At 45.0% G+C, this 27,974-nt stretch overlaps 1 protein-coding gene across 1 annotated transcript; it reads right to left on the reverse strand.

Annotated features, from left to right (window-relative positions):
- Positions 1-3,615: 3,615 nt before the first annotated feature.
- LOC144145118 (uncharacterized) lies at positions 3,616-27,076 on the reverse strand. The gene is made up of 5 exons (XM_077676619.1): positions 26,835-27,076; positions 14,964-15,100; positions 14,076-14,143; positions 12,434-12,517; positions 3,616-3,918 (listed from the first exon to the last, which is right to left on the reverse strand). The coding sequence occupies exons 1-5, from the start codon at positions 26,946-26,948 to the stop codon at positions 3,779-3,781; spliced, it is 543 nt and encodes a 180-aa protein (XP_077532745.1). The 5' UTR covers positions 26,949-27,076; the 3' UTR covers positions 3,616-3,778.
- Positions 27,077-27,974: the final 898 nt, after the last annotated feature.

The raw sequence follows: 27,974 nt of genomic DNA on the forward strand, positions 1-27,974 counted from the left end.
AACATGCCTGCGTCGAGGTACTTCAGGATCCTCTCCCAGCGCTGCCAGAAAACGTAGCTATGAGAAGCTATTTCCTTGCCCATAACCAATCTCTGTGCTACTGCCCGATGCAATGGATACTTGATATTTCCGGGGCTCATTATGGGCCGAAGTACCCAGTGCGCTTAATGTATATGTAGAGTCACGGTGGCGCTGCTGCCGAAAATTGCTTTGCTTTCTGTGTTACAGCGGATTATAAATGGGTGTTGCGACGAAATTCAATGATTTGCGTGTGCAAATTAGAGTGTCCAAGTAACACTATGCCTCTGCGCGCCCGGCTTTGAATCATGGGATCGCCCCAGCTGTTTAGCTGTCAGCTCTTGCTCCTCCAAGAAAATGACCTGTCTGAGGCCCTTGATTTGTGCCACAAACGTTGCCGTTACACGGTAATACGGCGCAGTGTTTTAGCACTGTTTCCAGGGCTTAAGCAGTGCTGAGGCTCACGCAGCTTCACTAACTACAAAATACGGCTGGTTAAACCACACCCCCGCAATATTTTAGCCGTGTTTGTAGTGGCCACTATGTGACTATTTGCTTTTCGCTTGAATTATGCATTGCCTCGTCGTACGAATGCATGCTCAAGCGTTCATTTGTTAGCTGAGGGATGAAAAGTTGGTAAGAATGTTTTCATGCTACCTTGTGGTAGTTCCGGTTTCGCTGCATTCCGTGTGTTGTAAAAGTGCCTTGGGAAATATATGATCCTAAATATCAAGGTTTTAGGTTTTGTTTAGCCTAGATCGTCACCGTGTGCATGCATGTGCACAATTATTTTGATAATTTATAACAAAACTAAGGTATTTTTGTCCCTTTCACATTCGGTTCTTTAAGTAGTTGATATTGTTTTGCAAGCATTAAATAGGTTGGGCAAACTAATTAGAGAGCGTGACTTTGTTTCTATCATATCGAATGAGAATAACTGATATAAGCTGCTGCACCAGTGCTTTAATTCGCGCTATATTCGCACAAAAGCAAGCGTACACCACAAAGCAACCAATTGAGTCTGTGGACAATTATTACAGCATTTGCAAATACTTTTTGCACAAAAATATGTTCCTTTTAGGTTAAGAAATTCCAGCGTTGTGTTTTAAGCTCAAGCGAAATACCGTAATGATCAGCCTTCTAATCATAACGCGAAAGCTAAAATCGTCTCCCTCAAAAGCACAAGCTTTTAACAAAAATCAAGCTACTCGAGCTACCTGAACTGGACTGACTTCAACTTCCTTAAACTCACTACCTGAACGGGAGCTCGACAACCTGAACTGGAGCAGTTCACCTACCTGCACAGGAGCTCTCCAAATTTTTTCAATTTTGCATCGGTGTATGATCATGCAATTTTGAATAGGCCACCTCTGAGAACACTGTTGTTGCATGGTTGCAGATGAATCACGCAACATAATACTACTTCTATAGAAATCGTTTAAAATGTTCCATGTGAAATCTTGGTTTGGCTGGTATTGCACCCCTTACTGCACTGTATAAGTGCCTGCTTTTGACGTATGTGTCACTTATATTGAAGTCAGTTTTTGTCCCAAGGACTTCGCTATAACGCGGTCTACTGTAAACTAATTCCATTCGGCTTTTAGCCTCTAAAATTTTTTTCCAACGAAAGAAAATTGCCTTGAAACAGTGATCCATACTATCTATTTTGACAAACTGGCCACGAGGGAGGTCACGTGGGCGCTTATTTGGTTCAATAAGTAGTATTTTGAACTAAGGAGATCTGGAATTGAAAAAGTTAAGTTCATTTCTTTTTCGATGCGAGGAAGCGACCATAAACAATGACTGAACACTGTGCTTGTTGTTTTCTATTTCAACTGCCTAGAGGTAGATCAGTTTATCACTTCTTTCACAGCTTTCTTTCACGTGAACATAGTACATATCTTTTTCGCCAAGAACTATAAATGTCAGCAATGCTGCCATGTAGAGTGGGGATCCGTTAGACGCCAATACAAATAGCGGAACTGTGTAATTTATTATTATTTCAAGGAGTGTGGTGTCCTAATGCTCTAATAGGATAATAAAACAGCTGCGGAACTTCGTAAGGTCACCTAAAGTATGGCTTTATACAGCCGTATGCTCTTCATTAGTTGCACGTGAATTTTTTTTTGCTTCCAGTTTACATTGTCGAGGAGGTATGTACTTGCAAACCACGTTCGCTAAAACTGGCCATTAAAAAGAATGGTTGAATACACAAAATTGTTTAAATTGGCCACTCAAATTGCAGTCTTGCTCGAGCCTTACTGAATAAAGGCAGTGCAAGTGAAATGAGGTACATTATATTTTATGTGCACAGAAAAACAATAAAGCACATTTTAGGGCACCAAAATCAGTTACGTTGAATTTGCATAAACTTTTATTGGGAGCAGGCGCATGTCCAAACGGCATTCATGACAATGTAGTGGTTTTGGTGCAAAATACGAGCAGTGCGCATACTTTTGTACAGGGGGAGAATTGCACAGACTTTTGTACAAGGAAGGAAGCAGCTTTGGAACATAATAATAGGCAAGCAAGGAAAAGTGTCTTCGAGTTAGGACTTCGCCACACGAGGAAAGAAGTCACGTTATATCTGAAATACCCATAGATCTGCGCTTATAAATATTTTCTTGCCTCACATGTTGGGTTTTCAGTAAAGCCTCTAATTTGAAGCATGCACAAATGTCGGGAAACCTTGAGTGAGGCCCCGTCAGTGCAGGCAGCAATCGTGTAAGCTGTTTTTTGGATGTTACCTAAACAGTTGGAAGGCTGGCAGTAGCTTGGGGTGTTGATGAGGGTAACCGCTAGACAAAGTCCACTATTATAAGTGCGAGACTTATATTAGTGAAAGCGTGACACTTGTTGCCTTGCGAAACATGAAATATACTGCGGGGAGTTTACGTTTTTTTTATTTCCCAGTTTCACCAAATCGTGCAATTCACAATTACTTCTTTTCAGCCTGTACTGTCCAAGATTTGTTTTGCACGTGGTATTGACAGCTTTCCTTAGGGTAAGTTCATGCCGTGGCTAAAGCTCCTATGTCTGTGGTGAGGGCCACAACACCTCGGCCAACTGCGTGGCAGCGCTCTCATATCTCTGCAACACAGTTTCTGGCATGCTGGGTATTGAGGGATTCTCCTCCAAAGAAAAACAATTGGTGCTGCTTGAACAAGCGGTGCACGGCTGGATAAACAGCAGTGTTGTTGGCCTATCTTACTTCGTCGGAGACCCGGCTGTTGCACCTCACAGGAGTTTCCGAACTTGCCGCTAAAACTTCTGCATGACTGGCAGGCCAGTGAATATTCACAGGATGGTGATGATATTGATGATGACGATGACGGCAATGGTTGCTGTGTGTGTTGGCGACGTTCAGCTTTGAATAGTCCCATAGCGATTTCACTCCCTAAAACCGCAACATATAAGCCACACAAAAAAGCAGTGTCGACATCTTCGAGAACGAGCTTGCAAAGCAGCAACGAGTGGTTCACTACGTCGAAGGCTTTGCTCATTGAAGAGTAGACAGCATCAAGCAGGGTTACAGCAACTACGGCAGGGAGAACTTGTTCCGTGAAGCTTGAGAAGTTCGTCGAACTTCTGCAAAGGCAAATATAAATATAATAATAATAATACATAGTAATATTTTTATTTGTTCGAGGTTATTACAATACAGGGTTAAAATTTTACCAAACCCTAGATCGGTCTTTCTCCAGGTCCCCTGAAACTAAAAGTCTCGTTATAATAAAGAAAAACGTCATTGCTCAAAGCATTAGGCAGACTGCAGATGTCTATCACACGAGTCTTCGTCCCAGGTGTCGTATACGGTCCCTTGGCAGGCCTGAGCATGGACCTCCCTGCATGCTGTGATCTGGCCACTCGTTGCTTCATCGAATATCCAGAGTCGGCAGCCTGCATTATCCAGGCATGCATTTCAACACAATTGTTTACTACATGTATACGCGTCGGTGACGCATTACAACAGGGTCATGCGAGGCAGATGCATGCTGCGGCGAATAGTTTGCATAAAGACAGACAAGCATGCCTATTCCTATGCACATGCAAGTGTGTACGGGTGGCCTGTGTGTCTGTGTGCATGCGTACTTGTGTGTGCGCGCGTGTGTGTGTGTGCGCGTCTGCGTGTGAACATGAGTGCGTGCGTGCGTGTGTGTGTGAGTATGTGGTGAGTGGGTAGGTGTATATACACACATGTATAGTTTCGAAACACGTAAGATCATCAGCTCCACTGTTTCCTCAATCTTCCCATAACAGCTCCCATAACAGGTCCAATAACAGGTCCCAATCGTCCCATAACAATGTTCCCAAACCCCGTGTCCACACCTAATGCTATCCTGGGTGATGTAGTGGCATTTCTTGCTGTATTATGACGCTGATCCGATCTTCATACTTGTGAGAATATGCCCAGTAGGCTTATTCATCTTTACGTGCTAGAACCATTCAAGACGTTCATATCTTGTTATCCCACTAGCGCAACAGGCATGTGATCGGTGAGGGAATGAAGCTTCGGTGCGCGTGCACGCTCTCGCCTTTCTCCCTTCAGCCGTGCACGCACAAACCAACAAGCGGTGCTCTCAGCTGGTTTAGACATAACATACAAGGCTAAAAATGTCGTTTCAAAAGCACTTCAAGCTGCGCAATATATATTGGCTTCATGTCACCGTTCGGAGCGGGGAAGCGGCTCTACATCGTGGAAGCGACGAGGTGGTACTTGAGGCGGCAATGGCGGTGGCGGCACTGTTTCCGGTAGCGGCTTTCCATTGTTTTTCTGCCATATTTGCACTTCTATGCCCGTTAACGCTCCTACAAAAGTCTACTTTCTTCCTTTGGGTGAACGACCCACGTTCTTCCCATACTAAGGTATAAGTGGAACGGATAATAACGGCACTAGGGCTTTATCAGCCGAAAGAGCAGCTTTTCGAAGACGCATGGGGGGTGGCAAGTTGTATAAAACGTGAAAGAGGTGCCCGTTGCCCCGAACAGGAGCGCGAAAGTGGTGTAGAGTAAAACTACTTCACAGAAAGAGAACTGGTGTGATTTGACATATACAACTTCGCTAAAACAGTGTCGCACAGAGGCAAAATAATTAAATGCTACAAGGAATCGTGGGGGATGCTGAGGACTTTGGCAGCAGTGCGCTTCGACCATTTCCTTACCACGCGCTATTCACGGATTTTGACACACTCGAAGTTACTTCCGCTCAACAGATTACCAGTCCATTAGCAACAGGCACGAGCGGCCACGTTCCACTTCTTCATCACCCCGTACCAACTCGTGGAAAGCATGGGCACGTGACCTACATGAATAGTACGGAGCGCATCTTTCGCCTTCAGCGGGTATAAGAAGACACCGTTCACAGAACCTGACTTCATTTCGCCAGCATTGCACGTCTCACATCGTCTAACAATGCGTTCTTCGCAGCAGCAGATGATTTTGCGAGGCATTTTATTAAAGTTTTCTGAACACTACTGTTGAGCGCACCAATATTTGGATTTCTGTTCAATTTGAGTGTGGTTCTTTTGTGGGTCTGATTGTGTTCTACTAATCTCGGCGCTGTGTGTGGCTTGGTCAGAAGGAGAGAAGACATTATCAACGCAACAAAAAATTTAAAACTGGAGCTTAGGGCTAACCAGCGCATACTTAAAATATCTTAATTCTGCAATGACATTTGGGATTGTGTCAGTGAGATTAAAAATAAGCTAAACGGGCTTCGAAAGAAAGTGTAGCCCCTGTCGAAAGATAACGATTATGCAACGGCAGAAAACCAGAAGCACCCTGAAGAAGTGCCAGAGGTTTAAAAAAAAGTGCCAGAGGTCTAAAAGTGCCAGAGGTCTAAAACCGAAGTGAGCGCGAGAGGAAGGTGACGATATGGCGTCATCACAGGGACAGGAACGTATGTGTGTGAGCCCATTGCGGACACCGACATCGACATGTGTCCCCGTGTCCCTATGTTCAGTCTTCTAGAAACGACAATATAGTTCATTTTGGGCAGCGTTCTATGAAGGGTAAGGTGCTTAAAAAGTAGACCCCATCCCGCGCTGCGAAAGTGGATGCCCAGCGCAGCTGTTGTAAGCCAGTACACATGCTGACGGGGCAGGGTATGAAATGTTGCTTGTTGTCTCTGGGGGTTGTCGCTTGCACTCCGCTTCCCTGGTGGGAGACTCTGGTTCCTGACGCATGCGTTCGGCGTCTTGGGCGAGAACTGCTGGGCCCTGCCTGGCCTAACGCATGCGCTAGCCCTCGAACAAGGTCAACCACCCTACCCGTTTGAAAGTAGCTAAAGCCTAATCTTTATCAGAACACATGGGGGAGGGGGGTTTCCTTCGTTCGTCGGTGCCTTATTATCCATCGTGGGTTTTTGATGCTTGTTTTGGGGATTTTTCGTTACACATAGCTTTATTTAAGGAAAAACGAGCGCTACAAACGAGGACAGACAAAAACGAAGCAATGCGCCAACTGGCGCAACAGCATATTTTACTGAAGAAAGCTTCATCCTGCACGCCCGATCGGCCTGAACCATACGCTCGGCGTCTTGGGCGAGAACTGCTGGGTCCTGCAGAGTTTTCTGCTTAAGACACGAAATTGCCCGACTAACGAGAGGCTAACAGATTTGCTTTAAAAATACAGAAACCAAACCATCACCACCAGAGATCTCGACTACGGTGGCGACAGCGCGGCTGTTTATATAAATGAGGGCAGACAAGAAGATGGTGGGTGCAGAAAGGGCGCACAAAAAGAAAGCAGGATGGAAGTTCGTGTGGACATCGGGTGGGAACATTTTTGCACAACGAGATGAAAATAGGTTTTCCATCTGAATGGCGTGAATTTTATATGTTTACCTGGGCAAACATTTGAGGAACTGAACCAGAAGCTATCAGAAAAAATAGAACTTGCGGAAGGTGACTTCCGCTATTACAAATGCAAATAGTTTAACGAGCACTTTCCAACAGCAAAAGGACTAGTTTCTTTGCCACGCCTCATGAAAAGAAAATTCAAAAATAGAACAGACGAGCTAAGTCTTTTGTCGAACTCGGTCGCATTTAAATTCATTGCCGTAGTCATTACCGAATCTTGTCTAAAAAAGTCGACACTGCACCACAATTTGACGGCTATAAAAGCACAACGTTATACAGAGAAAACAAGAGGAGGCGGCATAGCTACAACCTTAAAAGTGACTTGCAGCGTAAAAGTCTTGATAAATATTGAAGTATAAATAATAACGTCGGTCGCTTGTTTGTGGGGATGTGAATGTTGTAATTGGTGCTACATACCACCAGGCAGCTGGTATCGTTTGCGAGTTCATAAGTATTGTTGAAAACACTTTATTTTTTTGGAACTCTAACTCTAATATTCACCATTTTAGGCGATATAAACTGGCTATCAGGTGCCCCGCCGGTGAAGGAATTCACAAACAGTATTCACTAAGGACCAGGATCACTAGCACTATGCCAAGTCTTCTCGGTGTGTGCGTCAGAAAAATACAAAACAATAATCTTCCTGCTAGTGTGATACCCAACGACCTCAGGAATCATTTTCTGATCTTTAGCATCTGGTCTTTGGCGACTAAAATGCATGGTAGAAAAAAAAACAATCTGGCTAATGCTTAGGCTCATTACAGATAAATTTTTGAATCATTTTTTTTTGCTTTCGGAAAAGCAGACTCGAGATAAAAATTTGCGATAAGACAAAGAGAACACTGCGTACCAAACCTACTCAAACTGGATGAAAGATGCTATAACGCAGCTGTTCCACTTCAACTGTTCGACTTCAAGCCTACAGGGATTATAAAACCTTGGTTAACACTAGGCCTGTTTAAATAATAAAAGAGAAAGACCGCAAATACCCGTATTTTATACAGAAACGCGACGTTGTGTTACTGTTGTAGTATAAGCAGTAAAGCAAAAAGCAAATTCAAACCTGCGTAAGTGAACTGCGACTTTTATCAAAAATTACGCCCATCTTTCCGCGAGGGAACCCTGATGTGATGCGACGCATCGGGGGGTTTAATTGGTGTTTCCGTTGGGTTGATTCTCTAAATCGAGTGAAACGTGTTGTGAACGCGTATGATGCATTTCCATCACATGCCAGTGTTCTCATACGCGGGAAGATGGGCGTATGATATTGGAATGTGTCAGCCCACTCACTGAAGGGACCGTCCCTTCCATCACGTCTTCATCAGAAGAATCAAGTCAAGCACGACGTAGTCAAGCACGAAGCAGTCAAAGCAAGGTCACTGCGAGAGCGAGCGCTTGACTGAACCGCCGCGTCGCGATACCCGCTTTATATTCACAGAGATTAAAAGAGAGGAAACAACGGAGGAGAGTCGCGCATGCGCGCACTTGCGCGCACCGGAGCAGTTGTTAACGCAGCGAAGCTCACGCCAAACAAGCACGCCAGCTCTGGTATGCTAATGAGCCGGAGTGAGAGTGTTGCACACAGCTGTGGGAGAGAAGAACGGAGGAGGGATGCGGACGAACGCCGCGACGACAACACAGGAAGGACAAAGCCCGAGAGCAAGATATGCGTCGCATCTAATAAATTAAGGAGGATTGATGAATACCTAACGGAAATGTCGGCTGCTCTGAACCAGTTATTGAACCGGCAGTCAACGGAACCTTCTGCGACAGAAATTGTCATAAAGAAGCCACGTGTACTAGGACAGAAACTTGTAGACACGATAAATCGCCACCTTGTTAACGTAGGGAAATATTTTTGCATTACCGAACGCTCACGACGTTTAGTCGTGAGCTTTCGGTAATGCAAAAATCGGTACGCTATCGAAGCCACTCATGCTCGTGCCGTTTATAGCTTGTGAAATTCATAAAATAATCGTAATTTGGCAATGATTCAGCCGCTAGTAGGGCCGGTATTAAAGGCTTTCTCCTCAAATATGCTGCCCGCATTACGAACCCGAGGTTGTCCCACCTAATAAACAGTATTCTTGAAATAGGAGAATTTTCCGACTAAATAAAAGCAGCTGAAGCTAGGCACGTGTATAAGGAAGGAGGGTAGGTGAAAATGTATAACTACCTATCAATCTCGGTCCTACCGGTTTTTCTCAAAAATATTTTGAAGTATTATTATTCACAGACACTTGTCGTTTTCTCAAAAACTGCAAACAATAACTCAGGCGCAATATTATTGCCAAAAACATAAATCCACGCAAATGGCACTGATCGACTTCAAAGAAAAAAAAATTCAGAGAACGTTGAACACAAACTGCTGACACTCAGTCTATTCTTAGGCCTAAGAAAAGCATTCAATACAGTGCAGTAGCACATGTAAAAATTAAAGATTCAAATTTATGGCATAGATGTGTAGCGCTGAAATAAATAAAATAATATGGGGCAAATACTTATCAAGACGTATCTATCAGCAATATATCCTCCATTAAAACGAAGGTTCGGTTTGGAGTCCCCGAAGGTTTCATTTGAAAGACACCTATTTTTTATATACCAAAACAACTTTATTGATTTTAACGGTCCTTCTGACATGACAATGTACGGCGAATATGCAAACGTATTTTTTTACTGAAAGGCAGCAGTAGGCGTACAAAAACAACCGAACGCGTTTTTAACGAGGCTGTCGCAGTGGCTAGAAACGAATGACCTAAGCCTTATTATTAATAAAACAGAGTGCATCACAGTTATGCCTGCAAGTAAGCGAGATTGAAGTCTAATAAACTAACGCATGATGCTGACTTCCCGGAAATAACGGTTCAACAAGAAATTCTTGGTGTTTAGTTGTCTGGCGAACTGTCATGGTCGTTTCACGTCAATCAACTTACAGCTGAGTGATTACAAGTAAAGGGAAGCATATACCGAATACAAGATTTCATACCCACGTGGGGGAAACCAACGCTTTTCTTTTTCCCTTTTCGCTGTAGATTAAGGTATGAGATAATAATATGGGTGACCACGACAGCCTAAAACTGCAGTAGCTTGACTAGTTTGCAGAAAAAATGCTCGGCTTATGTGAGAAGTACCAGGAGAACAGACGAGATGTAAAAACAAACCCAGTTTTTGCGAAATAAAGCATGCCTAAAGCGGAATAACTCAAATCAAGCTCTAACAACATATTCAGAGAAACCGCCTACATAACGTACTGACCGCGAAATCTACCCTCATACCCAATACGCAAGCCCCTAGTACTCCCGCCTAGAATTCGAACTAATTATAATAACCAAACAATCCCTTATGAAGCTAGGGAATCTGCACTACGGGTACAATAGCAAACAATTTCCATGAACTATTCGGCGGTTTCAGGGGCGAATATTCGAAACCGCAACTTACCTTTAGGACACCCTTTTTATGGTGTATTTAATTGACAAAGCACAATCAGCTTTTCAGAAATGCAAGTCTATACCCTACTTTACACTGCCCGCCGGATGTGCTTTCTTGCGGTTTACTGTTGCCTGACCACGTTCGGCATTAGGTTACATTGCACGGATAGACACGTTTTAAACGCTTCATCTATGTACACTGGTGTGTTGTAGTAGAAGTATTGTACTTCATTTTCTTAAAAATATAAGCCCCTGTTTTGTGTTTTACTCTTATATTCTATTGAACTTCCTTTGCTATGTTCAACAAGTTACCATGTCGTGCACTGAGCCAGCTGTTTGAACCTACATACTTTTGTCAGGCTGTGAAACTTGTAAAGGCGTCTGGAACCCAGCAGGCGATCTTCCCCTTTGGCCTCGGCTCCCTCTTAGACGATGTCCAATAAAAATAAAGCAAAGAAGCCTAATTGTACCTTCTCGTGCTTTGCTCTTGAACTTTCACTTAAACTTTGCGGCCGTAGCTGGTTCCACTCTCGCGTCATCTTTACCTTCCTGGTGCTCGGCTGTTGAACTTTCAGTTGAACTTTTTGGCGGCCCGGCCGGTCACCGCTCTGCTGCCCCTAGGGCATATCCTCTAAAATGGTTCCGCTGGCTAGCCGCCGCCGGAATCATGCTGCTCGGTCCGAGCTGTACCTTAACCTCTCAGAGTGGCTGGTATTGCACCCTACGTCCCTTTCTCAAAGCCTCCTCCCGTACTGCGGTTTCCCTTCTAAGCTAGATGATCCCGAGTTAACGCTCTCAGGCTCGGGCTCTGTCCTGGCTTACGATCCCCGTCTCACGCTTCACAGTTCCCGAAAATTTTATGGCCAACCTATTTTTAGCGGTGCACAATCAGGGCTAACGGAGAGAAAATTGAAACAAATTGACGAAAAAAAATTCGCTTTCACCCCGCACGAGGGACACGTGCTCTACGATAGGAAGATAGAAGAAGGGTCACATGAGAAAAGCGGGTGAAGACTATTGTCTTGCGATGGTATTTGCATCAAACCAAGCAGATACATGGCAACTTTTATGCCTTGACCTAAACATGCAGCGCTGAAGCTCGTTAGATAGCTTCATAAATTAGCCCCACGTTTCGCTTGTACCGCAGCCATCTGCGGATTTTTGCGGTCGTGATTGCAGTTGCCCAAGTCATTCCCCATTCGCATTGCTAGCTATAATAAAATTTATTGTGTCCAGAATTTAGCAGTGAGAAAACATTGCAGGCAGACTACTTGCTCTGCCTGCAATGGCGCCCTGAGGCGGAGTGTTCCAGCCCTGTCATCGCCTGCCATAATCACAAGATTTCTTGGACAACGTGAATTGCTACGAAGGAGGGCTCCAACGCCAAAGACAAGCCCTTGTACCAGTGAGTTCGTCATCCCTGCCCTCTTTTCTTGCCATGGTAGAGGGCCTGCGCTGCGGAGCGTCAGTTTACAGGTGTTCTATTTACCTACCCGAACACACGAACGGAAAGGGTCCGAACCTGGGTGTCAATCCCATAAAAGGTCCCAATCTGGAACCTGCTATCACGTCATGACCCTGGAGGACACCCGCATTTGCTATCATAGTTTAAATAACCCAGAATCTGCGCTGAACGAATCTGATGTGACAGTACTGCATTACCGCCAAGACGCCTGCGGCCATCGGTGTCTCCAAGTAATGTTTACGGCGTGTTAGTGGACGATGTCCTTCGCCCTAACACCGCTTCCTCCTTGTTCCCCCTACTGTCTTTCCCGAGATTGCACCATAAATCTATGAATAAATCGTAGGCTCAACAATATTAGGCGGCTGACGTCATGTGCAATCATGCGTGGTTTCTAATTCACTTTTGTGATGTTAGTTACAGCTTGTTCGTTTGCATCTCTCTTCTTTCCGTCTCCAGTTGCGATGACAAAATTGCATTAACAGCTGACTCAGTTTTTCACCTTGCTGTGTTATATATCACAAGCCACTCCTACATCGCTGGCAAGTGTATAAACGTCAATTATGCTCAATCGATATTATGTATCTCCTATCTATCAAGGGAGCATCAATATCTAACAGCAAAGCTCCAACCACCCTGGCTTTTGTGCCGTAAACGTTTCTTACCAACGTCTGCAGGTGTGATATTCACTATAAAACAGGCTTCGAGGTCAGCATACAGCATCTGGTATTGGTAAATCAGGCTGGGGTCTGCAAATAGCATTGAGAAGAGACAATGATTTCCGGAGCATTTGCTTGTATTGCCATCATGAGCCACACGGAGAAATAAAAACGCGTTAAATAATGGGATCACTTATTACACATTTTTCTGCTGGTGTTTCGAGCTGCGTTCTTTGGTGCGCCGGAAACAGTGGCGATCGCATTTCTTGGAGAAAAAAATGGTTTTCTGTAATAATTGTGAGTGGCGCTCAATAACATGGGTAGCACCACAAAGAGCAACAGATAATCCCTTTCCATTATCCGACTGCCAATATCCACAGCAAAATGAGTGCCTCTCTTTATAGCTTCCAACCACTCCTATTCGCTACCGCCTCAATTATTTTTACCCGAAAATTCGTTTCCTCATACAACAATATCGTCACCTGTCTTCCTTAACTTCTAGTGACGTCTCTCAGAGTCCATTTTCAAATTGTGAAGGTACAGAAGTTGTAATATAGTCACTGTATTTGCGCAACTGAACGCCACTCCTACTGCTAACCGGAGCTCATGGCATCAGATGTTGGTTTAAAGTACAAAACATCCATTTCTTATCAGCACGAGTTCTTCCGCCGTTCTTCTTCTGTGCTTAGTTTAAGTGACCTACAATTTTATTTCAAAGTGCTTGACAGGTTTCTCACATTGCGCCTCATAAATGATCACCGGATTGACGGACTGGTGTACACTTTACTTTTTATTGACAGAGGCACCTGTGATTCCAAATAGAGGTGAGTGCTTCCCTGATTTGCATTCTTACTGTTCTCGCCAGCACTGACAAGATCGTTCATTCGCCTTTTCAAGAACCGCTTTACCCACATTACAGACAACGGTTTTTGTGTATATGTTAAACATATCTTTCATTTATGCGCGGGTTTGGTCAACTCTCCAACTTAGGTTTTTGAGTACAGGTTCCGATAAATGTTTTGGAGATCTTGGCCCATTCACACAGGCAGGAAATGCGGTTTGCTGATCTTAACGGTTCTCCATACACATGTAACACGAAAAAAATCATAGGAGAAATGGCAAGTCCAAGCTGAGGAATGGGGAATCCAGCGTCTCGTGCACTACCGCAGTGAAAGAATCTCAATGCTCCCTTGTTCAATAGGGCGGAGTGCATTCAGGGGGACTGATAGAAAAGGTTAGGGCGCGTGTCATCAAAATAAACTGTGCTTATAACATTTTTCCTAAATTCTGTGGCACCTGAACGTTGTGCGCTACAATGTTTTGCCAGTCATACACTTCGGCATAATAGAATGGCTCCTATTTTGTCAAACACGCTAGCGAGGACTAGTGAATTACTTTATTTTCATTAGTACACAATCAAACCCGCAGTGATTGCATTTTTTGTGACCTGTATATTACATCTGCCATGTTTCGTCCCTAAGCTATTAGGGTAATATGACAAAACTTTGTCAGGTGCAGTGGCGTGTCTGACCCCACACCCACACTGTATTATAACCGCAATTCTGGACCTGGAACAGAAATAACCTATAAGGATTGGTTTGCTTCATGACCCTTTCCGGAGCTCACGAAACAAAGCAGCTGCCCTTACCACTGTCCAAAGTCATGTTGACCACATCGGGCGCATCTGTAAACGTATAGGTCTCTGTACGTTGGGACCTGAAAGAAGCAAGAAAATTTTTGTCGTTAGAAGCACAATTGGGCAACTTGTTTGTTGACCAAATGTGTCACTGACTACAGAAATATGTTACTGTATTATTGTATTTTCAGTTGCTTTTGGAGACAAAGCTTGCTAAAATAAATAAAGCAGGCTCTCTGAATGAAAAAGAAACCCCCATGATACGCCTTTTAGAAGTGGCAGTTTATGAAGGAACCGGCGTTAAAGGTTACGAAGGAGTTTTTAATGCGCGTGGCACTGTTCGGCTGGCCGCGTAAATTGCACCTTTGTTTAATCCCAAGAATGTCGCAAAACGTTCGCTTGCAAATTCACCCCACTAAAATTCCGCACTTTCGCAATTAAAACGTGAAGACTGATGACACAGCGAAGTGGTAATTTTCACTCGCTATTAACTTGACTTGCGGTATGTGCGGCGTGACGCGTACTACCCACACCTGCTAGTCGACTCCTTCGCTCCTTGACACCTTTACCCTGCTTATCCTAGCATTTGCTTCCTGTCCGCATTGCTGCGCCGTGTTCTGACGGACTCCAGGCACGAATTGGCCTGAAGTTAAACTGTTCCGGTCTTACAAACAGCATATCGTAAGAAAAGGCACTGGAAGATTATAATGTTTGCGGCTGGTGAGCAGCTGACTATCGGACGGCTGACAGGAGAAAATTGTGGAATATGTCTCTACTGAAAGCAGGTTATGAAGGGATTATTTGTGCGCGTTATCGGAACCTTATAGGTGACCTAAGAGCCAACGTTTGAGCCCAAGGCACTGCACATTATAAAAACAACAAAATGATCTAAATACTCACCCAAAAGTTCCGTTGTTAAAGTAGGCAGTGATGTTATTTTCATTATTGTTTTCTTGAGAAACCAGCAAAAGGCAAATCTCGAAATTCCAACTTGGCGTTATGGCTGCAAGGTAGGCGCCTTCGAACGCCGCGTACACCTGAAGGCAAGCAGAATAGGAAAATATTTTCTCTTGGTTATTACCAAGGCACTATTAATAACAGCTGCTATAACCTTAGTTTACTACCGCTTATGCGATATTTTAAAAGACACCCGCAATGAATTCGCCAGCAATTACAAAGCAGACTTGGGTGTTCTCAACAAGAAGTCACACAAATTTGTGTGTCTATTCTATATCCGTCATTTAAAATTTCTAGTACAGCTCGACTTAGATATTATGAGCAGGGTACAATCGGAATACACGAATACAAGCTTCGACCACTGTTGCGGGAAAGGACTGTCCTTTTTCCTTTCATCAGCCTTTGTGCATAGCCGCATTCAATTAAAATAACAGATAAAAATATGGTGGCAATGCCGTTTCACTTAATATAGCAAACTGTTAGGCCCCGCTATAATGTGACAACAATAAGGCTAACGAGGAAAAATAAAGAGAACTTACGTGGCATAGAGCACACATGTTATTACGACACTAAGAGGCAGCTCGGCAATACACGCACAAGGCGACCTTATGATTTTTGTTGTGATAGTGGACAGCTAAACCTGGTCATTGGTATACTTTTCAGCAGAAAAATCACGGGACATCGGTGCACAATGCGTCATGGTGCCATGACAGCCCACCGACGACGACAAGGCAGAGGCTGACCTGCAGCCAGCGCGTTCTTGGCTACGGCCTGCAGCCGTGCAGGCCGTGGGCGGGAACTGTGATTCCGTGCAGGCCGTGCAGGCCGTGGGCGGGAAAACCTCTTCGTAAGTAGATGTCTTCACTGTGAATCATGAATTGTCTCATGTGTTCTACCGCCACGTACCATCTTCGGTGAAGGTGCACATTCATCCCCTCATGTCCGCAACATTGCACCCTGTCGCCCTAGGTGCAATCTTTGGTGGTACGTGGGCCAATGTCGGGCATTTTCAACCCCGCCGCGACCAGCACTGGAACACTTCCCTGGCCCTGTGTCCGAATCCCGGGAGCAGACGACCAATATCAGCCTAGTCCGACGAAATGTGACCAGCCCATGATGACGTGTCCCTCGCCTTCTCGTCCGAAGTGCTTCCCTGTCTTCGCCGTTTCCGCGTTTCCTTGTGGTAATTGCTCCTACGAGGCCAGTGTTCAACAAGGCTATCACCGTCATTCGTTGGGGGGGGAGGGGGGGTGGAGAACTTCTCCACTTTTTGTTCTCATCAGATCTTCCATTTTTACTTCACTCTTCATGTTACGATGGCCTCGACAAGGATGGTCATTCTCTACCGGCGGCGATGTCGGGGGAGGTCGCCGCCGGTCGAGAGTGACGATGGTCTTTCTTGGGCTACCTAAACCCAGAAATTTTGGTGTGTCTGTATGTCTGTCTGTCTGTCTGTGGGCCAATTCAGCCACCTGGCCAAAGTGAAACGAAGTCTACGCAATAGTATATTAAACTAACAGCCAAATCTAAACGTCCAAGTTCGGTTTATGTGTTCATACTTGTCAACATTTTTGAACAAGAACAAGACATTACGCAAATATAAGAAAGAAAATTAATACACAATGGATATTTGAAACTGTTCTATTATAAAAAAATTCTCAGATCCTTGATTTTCGCGAAATGAAATACTACATCCACTGCTGAAAAAAATTCACACTGTCGCCTGCTGTCGCCCGCGCCACTATATCTTCTGGCGGCATTTTAAAAAATGAAGCGACAACAGTTAGGAAAGGTTCCACTAGATAGGTTCCACGTTCGGCTTGGAAAGCACGTGGACTAGGGCTCCGCAGTTCTATAAACGTTGAAGTGGGGCGCCTCGATTTATGCGCGTCTCCTCCGTACTGCACCGCTGGCATCGAAGAACCCCGCCTTTAGCCGTGGAACGCGGTAAATGTAAATAGACCTGAGTAAACCTTTACTGTGTTTACGTTGGGAGGAGCGCGACGGAAGAGGAACAGCACGAGAGGTGAGCGTGAAAGCAAAGGGAGGCATTTACTAGGGAAATGTCGGCAAGGAATATCGTCTTTTGTCGACATTTGCAAACGAAAGTCGCAGGTACGCGGAGAATTTTTTTTCCACAGCCACTGCGCGAGTCGCGGTAATCGGCGGTCGCCGCGATGGACGCGCTGACGAGTTCTAGGCATTTTCTTGTTATTCTTAACGTGTTACCCGTTACGCGCCAGCTATTACGGCTAGTTAGAACAGCTCCGCTGTTAGAAGATGCTCGCTTCCTTGCTACGATAAATTGACAGTTGCTGGTGTGTTAAAAATGGGGTTTGTCGTTAAAGAAAGGGAATTATCTGAAAGATTTAACAAATTGAAACAGCTTCTAGAGACATTCAGATGCACAGTGTCTTTATATTGTTGACGGTAAGTGCGGAAAATGAATTTAGCAACCGGAAAGTCTGTAGTTTCAGCGCGCCCGGAAAAGACAAACTCTGAGAAATTTGTTCCACTGCTCATGTTCAGACGCTCATCCCGCTGTGTGCCGGTTCAGGTAAGTATACAGTGTAAGGCTCATTTGAAAGCGAAACGTTATCGTATAAGTTCCTCCAGTTTTTTTCTGTCTGTCTGCTGTAGGAAGGATTTTTTAATACAGAGGGCGACCCACATCTTGGGGGATTCTTAGTGTGAAGTGGAGGGTCACCTCTTCATTCAACGAAACGCACACTTAAAAGTGAAAGGAAATTAATTTCATACGATATTTTTAGGTGGGCTTTTTTTACATGAATAATATTACTTGCATAGCAGTTCGTTCTCTGATCCAGGTATCTCATTTCCTGAGCTTGAGTGTTACTCCTAACAGTATTCATTGCATGGCTCCTTCAGGTAACCAAAGTTTGCTTTCTAGTCATTTAGTAAGGCGGCATGATTCAGCTTCGTATATCGTAACCGACAGTATGCACTGGTTGTAGACTTTTATTTTGAGGGACAGAGGTGGTTTACTTTTTCTTATTTAGGAGGGCTTGCCGTTTGCTCCCCAACCCATACCCCTTTTGTGGCGCATTTCTCTCCGGCAGTTCGGGTCAGTACTAACCATCTGTGGAAGGTAAGTATATTTTTTTACTTCTTCAAGCGTTTAGTTTCCTAAGCTTAAGAGGACGTTTTTGCACTTCCTATTCCTGATTAGTTTAGATATATCCATATTTATTTTTAGCCCCATGGCCGTGCTCTTTGATTGTAGTTCCTCAAGCATTGTTTGCAGGTGTTCTGGAGTGTCACTCGGCAATAATACGTCATCCGAAAACCTCAATTGGATCATGTATTCCCCGTTTATCATTATTCCTATGTTTCTCACTTCAAGGTTCTAAATACTCCCTCAATACATACTGTGAATAGTTTTGGCGAGATTGTATCTCCCTGTCTTACTTCCTTTCGGGTCGGGAATTTAGCGCTTTACTAGTGGAGGGTTATTCTGTCCGTGATTTTCATATATATGTCTTCTAGAAGTCATGTAGATCTCCTCTATTCCCTGGTCTTTTGTTGCTTCTAGCGCGGATGCGGTGAGTGCGGAATCAAAAACTTTCGCCTAGTATATAAATGTCATGTAAAGGGGCTTAGTGTCTTCTGCGGAATATGCTATCACTTGATTGACAACATGAATGTGATCCACGGTTGACTACACCTTGCTAAACCCAGCCGGTTCTCTGGGTTGTTGGAAATCCAGGACGTCTCCTATGCGGGTAACTATAACATTGTTAAAACGCTTGTATACACCAGAGAGCAGGCTGATGGGTCTGGAACTCGTAAGGTCTATGGATGTTTATTCTTATGAATCAGAATATAACGGCGTTTTTCCGGCTCTGGGCACTTTTTGAGTCTTCAAGCGTTCCGAAAATATAACAGCAAGCTTTCCAGTACAATATCTGCTCCTTCCATCAAGCGATCCACGGTCATGCCGTCGTCACCTGCAGCATATCCTATTTTCATGCCCTTGAGAGCCTTTTCTATCTCCACATTAGTTACTAGTGGGACATCGCCAGTTGAGCTAGCACTCTCAGTAACTTGCCCAAGTCTAATTTAGCTGACATACAGCCTGATGTACAATCTTTCTGCTATTTTTATTTTCTCGATCAAGCTCTACTTAATGCAACCTGGTCGTCTCTGAGTGCGTAAATCCTGTATTTGCTAATGGCTAGTTTTCTGTGAGTTGCTTTCAAGCTTCTACCTATTTGCAGCGTTTCCTCAATCATTGCAGTGTTAAGTCACGAATGCCGCTTGTTTCACTTCTGTTAATCAGTTTTGACATCTCGGGTTGTTCTATCTGGTCTGCCGTAATTAACACTTTCAAGTTCTTACGTTTGAAAATTACGTGCTTCATTTTCTTAGTTTTTCAGTTTGTTCCCTATATGTTGCTTCCCCCAGCCATTGCTGATTCATTGATTGCCGATCTAATGTTGTCATTTAGCGTGTCTGCACTGACCTCGGTATGCTGGTTCAGAAGCGCGAATTTATTTTGTAAAGTAATTTTAAACTCCTGCGATCTGGCCTTGACTGACTCCATGTGGGGTTTTTAGTTTTCATCGGATTTCTTCTTTCACTTTTGAGATTCAGCTTTAGTTTGCATGTAATCATCTTTTGATTGCCGCTCTGAATCTAGCTCAACACCCCTACGTCTTGCACAATACCTGGGTTGTCCCTTAAAATGAAGTCAATTACCTATTTGGTTGTACCACGGGGACTTGTCCATGTCCACTTCCTGGTCTTTCGTTTGTAGAAGAATGTGTTCATCAGTCTCAGTTTTTTTTCCTGAAATACAGCCAGGGTATCTCCTCGACAGTTGCGATTGTCTAAACCGAAGTGTCCCACGGACATTTCTGGTATTTGCTTCTTACTTACCTTTGCGTTAAAGACGGCCATGCAATCGTGAGCTGTGTTGTTGCCTTCTTCATTGCTCACTCGACGTCCTATTAGAAGCTGTATATGGGTTCATTTTCATAGCTGGTTGTTGAAGCATAGTCCTGTACTATTTTACCTCTATCGCTTCTTCAGCTTGATCACGATAGCTGCGACTCTCTCCCTAATGTGAAAAACACATCAACCTTTCCTGCTATTTCTCAGTGGTTTCCCCGTGTTCTCTGTTCTATTGGGTCCCACTGTGCCACGAAATATTCCCGCGAGGGAGCTCAATCAAGCCTTCTGTTGTCCTTCTAATGTCGTCGAACCCTGTAACATGCCAGTGAATGTCGGAGAACGCCTTTAGTCATACAGCTGAGCTTCCCTCACTAGACAAGGTGCGTGTTTGGAACGTTGCCAGGGTCAATTTCCAAAGACGGCCTGTGCAGATCCAGTGATTCTTAGCACCCTCTCCTGTATCGGTGTTCTCATCGCCACCGTTGACATGTGCTCTACATCTGCTGGGGACTCAGGGCCCAGAGTTGATTTGGTTAGTCAAGGGAGGTGGCACTCAGCTACTACACAAGTGTGGCCAGACCTATCTCTGGTGAGGGAGTGCTGTTTATGTCCCTGAGAGCCTTCCTAGCACGGTTGAACCTTTCTAGTGTAGTCGCTAGGGTATCCGGGATGACGGTTACTTTTGGAACAGGCAGCACCCAATACCTGGATGACAAAGTTGGGCTCAGAGAGCTAGACAAAAAAGAGAGAGATAGATACATCTTCTGCGGACGATGTTACCGTGCACGCCTGCATTGATACTGAGCCAGTCTTGGGTGCTCTTGCCTTTATAAGCACGGTTCTGTAGGAATTAGCTTAGACGCTGGCGTAGAGATAAGAAGTTCTCTGACGTCTGCACGTCAGAGAAGTAAGCCACGGCTATTCTCAAATGTCTGACTACAAAAACATGGCTTTTTTTAAGCACAGCCAGAAAAAAGGCCGCGGAAAGTGTATTAGAATCCTTCCTCACCCCTTCATCATAAGTCTATGCCGAAAAAGTGCTCGTATTCCGTTCCGCGAAAGGTTACCTTTTCGCAGGGCTCCGCAAAGTTACGCAAGCATGGCCTCCAAAGTTTGGAAAAATTGGGACCACAACAGGTGTAAAATTCTATTTCCGTATCTTCTATATAAACATCGTTTACATTCTAGAACTTCCTTGCTCCTGGGGTCACAGCAAGGGAATGTACTTTTTTTTTTCTGCCCCCAAGCGTTCTCGAGATATTCATATTTTATGGATGCTACTTTCCGCGCCCTGGGTCGGCATCGTATTCCTAGCCTTCTACGGACACGGTGTTTGTGACATAGCGTTGAACTTCTTTAGAGTTTCTCACTTTTGTAATGTAGGCTCCGATGCTGCGGAAGGTCTTTTTAGCTTTTCCTTAATCTTTACGCCTTACTAGCGAATAAGGGCCTTTTTTTATTTCAAAATGAACATCGTCGGCTAGGCTAGTTAGGCAAGTGGTTGCAGCGGATTATTTAAATTTCGTTTTTGTAAGCGCTCATACTATTCGCCCTTTCCTATTTTTTAAGTTTCGGTCCGACGCAGCGGAAGCTTTTTTAACCTGTTTCCACTCTTTAAAGTCTCCACCGAGTGGGATTACCTGTTTATAGAGTGATTTGCACTGGCAGTATTGCCGATTAGGCTTACAGCAAATTTGGTTGCTTACGTTTGGCGCTTTGACTGTACCTTTACGAGAAATGCGCTTAGAGAGCTGATTTAACTTTCTATACTATCAGAACATCCCGGTGATAACGCGAGTTTGTTCCTAAAAAACAACCTTCTCGCAAAAGTTAGGTAGTATTGTTGCACTTGCGTTTACACATGACTCTCCGCTGCCACAACCTCCCCCCCCCCCCCCCCTCCCCGCCCCGCACTGGCTAAAAAAGAACGTTTCTATCCGTAAAAATGGTGCTAGGGGGTTCAAATTCGGTATAAAGTTGCTGTAGAACGTTGCGGAAGGATGTAGATGCACATGGCAGATCTCCTGACAAGAAATTTGAAATTGCGCGCAGCTCTGTGTAAAAACGGCTGCCCTGACTAGGACTTTCTAGAAGCACCCTGCAAATTCAACCCCCTCGAAGCCCCCTCATTCCCCCCCTGTGAAGCCCCCTGAAAATTCTTGAAAAATCTAAGCGTATCCTCTTTAATGCATTCGAGTTTTTCACCCTCACGCTTCACACGACCTTCTCGATTAACGAAATTGGTAGGGTCACACCCAAAAATTGGTCATTCGTTGGAGCAACAGAGCAGCAGCATGCCAGCGATGTTTTTTTTTTTTAAAAAGCTCGTTAGCTTTAACTTGTGCCCTTTTGACGGCGTTTCAGGTGTGTATGGATTCTGTCTTGGTAAGTGTCAAAGTTCTCGCAGGGTTGGTCCTTTTAGATTGGTTGCATACTCGCTGGAAGGGGAACTATGGTGGCCTGCCATGAATTTCTTTGGGTGTTGATTGCTTGATTGATCAGAAGTGTAAGGCACTGAAGTTGCACAGGCGATGATGCGCCGTGGTGGTGGGCATAGAATTAATTTGGACCATTTGTGGATCTTTACCGCACCCAGAAATATCACACACACGGGCGTTTTTTATTTTCCCCTCAATCAGAGGAGGCCGCCGTTGCCGGGAATCGAGCCCTCGACCGTGGGCTCAGCAGCACAACGCCTTTAGTCACTGAGCTACCATGGCAGGGATTCTTTGGTAGCTGGTGGAGCAGTTTAAAAACTAACCGTATCTCCAAGACGCTTTTTTTTTCAGAAATCGGTACAATGGAACCAGCTAATATCTCCCCAGAACTTACAATGACCCGGTCCTTACGACGGATCACCATGGTCCCAGGAAACTCCCCATAGAAACAATGCAGTAATATGATACTGATGATATGATACTAGATACAGTATTATATCATCAGTATCATATGATACAGTATCATATGATATTACTGTATCATATGATATGATACAGTAATATGATACTAGAAACGCCGATGATATAACGCTCAAGAGCGCAATCCGCTTCATACGACAGACCCTGGCGTGGACAATCCGGCGCTTTTTTCATATTTTACACCCTTCGTTCCCGTGTCTTCGCTTTCATTATTCTTAACCCACATTTGACGCTGCTTGATGTGCAAAGATCCGCAGGCACGTCAGGCCACTTACTGAACAGACGCAAGCAAGCAGGCGGGTGCTCGTCAGCAGGAGTTAGCCTGGGACGGCCCCACGCGGCACCACTACGCCAACGCGCCGACCGCGAGAAGTCGAAGGTGGTAGGTGGACCATGAATTTCAAGCTACCGTTGAGCCGCTGGCGAACACAAAATAACATACGACGGACGCAACCCCACGGCGATGACCGAACAGCCGCTTTCCCTGCCCACTCGATCAAAGTTTCCTCCTTTCATGACGCTCGAAACCACTACCTATGCTGTCTGCTTATCAGTGTCTTTCAAAGCCGCGTTTTTCCTCGCTTTGTTTCTTTTCTAGAGTGCCTCAATTCACGCGCGTCCCCCGCAAGGGTGTAGAAAAATACAGGAGGTGATGGGCAAAGACATGTACCCGTTGGCACCGCCATTTTGGGTCTCTCACTGGCCGTCACAGCAAGTCACTGTAGCGAGACCGGGCTAATATGTTCGCTGCAACACGGTTTACTCGCGAATGTTGAATTTTTTTATATATTTCGTGTTGATGGGTCTTGTGTAGAACGAAAACAGCTGTGTTGAGCACTATGACCCAATAGCGACGGCACGGGACTGTTCAAAGGGTGTCTCCACCATGTACGGCAATGCCGTTTTTTGTTCACCTCCGCCTTGTACTATCGTTCGTTTCGCTTGGCATTGGACGTTTCACACTCGCTTTTTCCCTTCCCAGTTTACTCGACCACGCCGGCCTTATATCGCTTCGCGCTTGGCGCTTGGCTGGCGGGCTAGCTGGGCGCCGTAAAGGGGAGGGGGGCACACTATGGGCGTTGCATTTTTTAACTTGGGATTTCAGCTAACGGTACACTAATCACGTCAGAACATGCGAAACATAGTAGTTGAAATAAGTTCTTAGCCCACCTGTTGCGTGAGGCTGTCTACTAAACCGGCATTGACCCGCCCCCCGGTCGTACGACACCCCGGTCATACGACACTTTCGCACGGTCCCTTGAAAGTCGTAATATTGGGGTTCACTGTTATATAGGAATAAGGTGAAGCTACGCCTGTGCTATAAGGCAGGTCAGTCGCGGGTCTGCCGGTTGCACTAGGCAGCCTGTTCCCCCTTAACGTGTGCCGGAAACCACTGACACCTCAGGGCTCAAGTGGGCTCCCACTAAAAAGAACTACAAAAAATCCTGGCTGAATTGCCAATAATAGTTCAATTCTATACTGCAACCGCGAAAATAACGCAGGTCTAGCCTCCTCCATACCCGCGTACCCATTTGGGTACCACTGTTTCAAAAGCTGCAGCTCGCCATCGTTTAAAGTTCGCGCGTTAAAATTCCTCGCTCCGCAAGGGGCATACCTCCTTTCACTAAATCACGACTGCGCCGTACGTTCAGTCATCTTTGAAGAGATACTGAACAAAAACCTAACATCTCAAATGAAGTGCCGCTTCCAGTTATGTGGCGGGAAGTCAAGATTCAGATGCCTGAAGTGCGCAGTTTTTCTATGCTTGCACAACCGCAACTGTCTCGTTGCGTTTAATACAAATTGAGAGCCAGGGTACCCGAATGGGCACCATAAAATTTTTATACTCTTGTATTTTTGTAACTTTTGTGTTTGCTTCTATAGGGGCAGACCCAGAGTACCCAAATAGGTACCTTCAAATTTTGATACTTTTATTTATTTCTCGCGTTTGCAATTTTTCGGGGTTGGTTTTTATAGGCAAGAAGGGGAAATAAAACAGTGTCCGAAAATATTTTTTGATTTGGGCATTCTCGGGACTGAAGAGGCTAGACAAACCCCCTTACGCATAAATGGTCACTTTGAAAGGTTTGGCAATAAGCTGGCGCACTTTTAGTGTACCTATGTAGGACAGACGTTAATAGATGTTGTTGAAAGCAACAGCAAACATGAAATGTTAGCCTGCGGTAATAATTGTCTTTTATTGTGCGCTTGCTGTTATGCACTCACGATGTGGTAGGGATGCTTAGCGCGAATTGCGAAATAAACCGCTGAACAGTGCTGGAAGAGGCGAAGCGGCTAAAACCGCTACATTGACTGTCTGCTCCGCTCTTCTTTGCAGCGAAGATGGCTATCGCAAGGATCCTCCAGATCATCTCTCGCAACAGAGCGATGTATACAAGGATCAATCCAGAGCATTGGAGAACCCCTGATGCCCACTGAAACTCCCTGAAACTGAAACCCGGTCCCGCTACCAGCCGACCATAGTGTACCGTAGGCTAGCCGCTGCGCTAAAACTCTCTAATATTGGTGAAGTTCATCTTTGTAGCAGAAAAACGCAGAGAAGTGAGAAAACACATGACGGGACGACCCCTTTATTTCACATACAATTTTTATTGGAATAAAATAAGATATGTACTCAACTTCTAGACAAAAAATGCCCGATACAACCCAAAGAACTAATATACGCATGAGCACAGTCCTATAAGGCACATTCATCAAATTTTGCCACTTCGGCTTCAAAAAAAAGATTGCTATGGTGAGCTAACACACGATTCACCACGTTTTTGTATGTGGCTGGCACCTGCTGCCACCTGCCTCGATCTTTGATCGCCGTGTCGAAACATGATTACAATATCGGTGAAGGCCGCAGCACAGCCACATTTTACACAGTGCATCTGTAAATAACTTCGACGCACTCCTTTTACCGAACCGTAGTTTTCTCATGACCGAACATTCGCTCAACGACCCCTTCGGCCAACATAATTACGACTGCATGCGAAGGGAATGTGTAATTCCGTCTGCTGCCAACACATGCTCTTCGTTGGCCACCTGTATGGCGCACTAGGGCCTGCACCCTGACTGCCATAGCCACGCTATAATAAAACATCATCTCTCTCCACCAACGCTGTGTGTACTTTGTAACGTGAAGATCGCCTCGAGCACCGACGCGAGGAATGGCGTAAAATAAATCGGAGCTGAAGAGCGAATGCCACCGGGGATTACCGAGCAATGGAAGCCAAACAAAAGCGTGCCTAATATCACCTAGCCACCAAATCGTGAGAAAGCTTCCCGGTGCAACCTCGAATTCCGGAGAGATTTAACCCTTGGGCGCCGTGCGTGGCATGGGTGGCCGTCTCTGGTTCTGCCGGAGGCGTTTCAACTATCGGTGCCATGTGGGATGTCCAACAGCGTGAAGCGGCCGCGAGTGCGTTGCGGCAGTCCGTCTCTTACGATGTGGACGAACAGCCCGTGTGCAGAACTTATTCGTGCCGCCAATTCCTCCGTAGAGGTACGTGCCTCCGATCATACCGGGGGCACCTCCGAAAACCTTATGTTATGGAGGTGGGAGTGGTGGCGCCTAGTCTTCCGTTTATGTTCATTCAGTGATTGACGTCCTTGAATAAGACCAGGGTACAGTACGGCGTTAAGGGGAAGGAGAAAAACGTTAAAGAGACGTTACAGAGCCATACGCACAACGTCAATGAAAATATGGCCAAAAAAAGTGCACCTCACACTTAGGCTCCTCTCCAACCTCCGTAACAACGCGGTTTAACGCAGCCAATGCCCACTTTAGCCAAACCGCAACATAGCGGATCCGACAAAGGCGCCAGCTTTGCTAGACTTACCTCTTCCCAAGGTTGAAGGAATGTGGTTTTTAAGTTATCTCTTCTGCGTTACTATGATATTCTTTTGCTATACCTCTATAGAACTACCCAGTATGTTGAACTCTTTTCTCGGACCATGAAGCGATAGATTTTCTTACCAAGGAAATGTTGCATGGTGGACCGGAACTGACGCCGCATGTTTCCGCCTTCACAGCCATTGGCACAAAAGAGCCCAGGAGCAAAAGACACAATTGTGCAATCATTTCGCTCATGATGCTTGTATTCCTAACCTGGAATTTAGAGCAAGCTTCCACAATGATCTGCTGGCTTATGCATTAGCTTATATCGCCCTAGCTGCATCATCATTCCGAAAATTTCCCCAATCACAATCGTTTGCAAGTGGAGGGAAGACATTGTTTTGATGAAAGCAAAGCATTAGCTGTCCTTCAACGAGCCAATTGGAGCGTTTTGTGTTGCTTTTACGACGCAAACTGCGCAGTTGGGTTTCCCACAGGTGTGTTCACTTTTGTGAATGTGCCCCTCACTTTGCTTGCCCTTGTTTCTTCCACGAGCCCGTGGCTCCCTATACTTGCTTTTGAGCCACGTGAACACATCGCATGCACAAGGGCGAACTGCTCTAAAAAGGTTCGCGGTTTTGATGCATCTCGTACACTGCGGATATAATTTTATTCAGTGCGTTTGTATGTTTTTCTGCCAGAGTTCCTAAAAAACGTCGTTGTTCTCCACAGGTTGACCTTGAGAAAATAGACTAGAGAAACCTGGGGTAGTGGATTGCTTCTATACTTTTCAGTTTAGTAGTATTAGAAGTATTTGTTGTTTGGCGTGGCAGATTTAAATTTGAATAACATTGCCTGCAAGGTCTCCGCTTAACCTTCCCCTTCCTGGTATCGGAGACACGGAGAGTCAATACTCACCACCTGGTCCAGTAGAATGCAAAAATGCCACCATGAAATTTTACTCACGTGTTATGATTACACTTATCAACTATCACACTGAATGTTATAATTGTGTACTACATGGTAGGAACACAACAGGCACGCAAGTTCGAAAAAAAACAGAAAAACACCAATTTCAGCAGCAAAAATAAAAAAAACGCACCTCCACTTTTGTCAAATTCTCCCAAAGTGTAGGCCTTTGTATGTACTCGCATTATCACCAAAACATTATGCATCATTTCGTTCGTACAGCGCGAGAGGGGAGCCCTATTCGTCCGGCTCTCCATGACGGTCTGTCGTGATACCGACTTCCCTCAGATTTCTATACCATATATGTTTTGT

Source organism: Haemaphysalis longicornis, unplaced genomic scaffold (assembly GCF_048455015.1).
Source record: "Haemaphysalis longicornis isolate Haplotype H1 unplaced genomic scaffold, Haemaphysalis longicornis Haplotype H1 scaffold_7, whole genome shotgun sequence".
Taxonomy (NCBI): Eukaryota; Metazoa; Arthropoda; class Arachnida; order Ixodida; family Ixodidae; genus Haemaphysalis; species Haemaphysalis longicornis.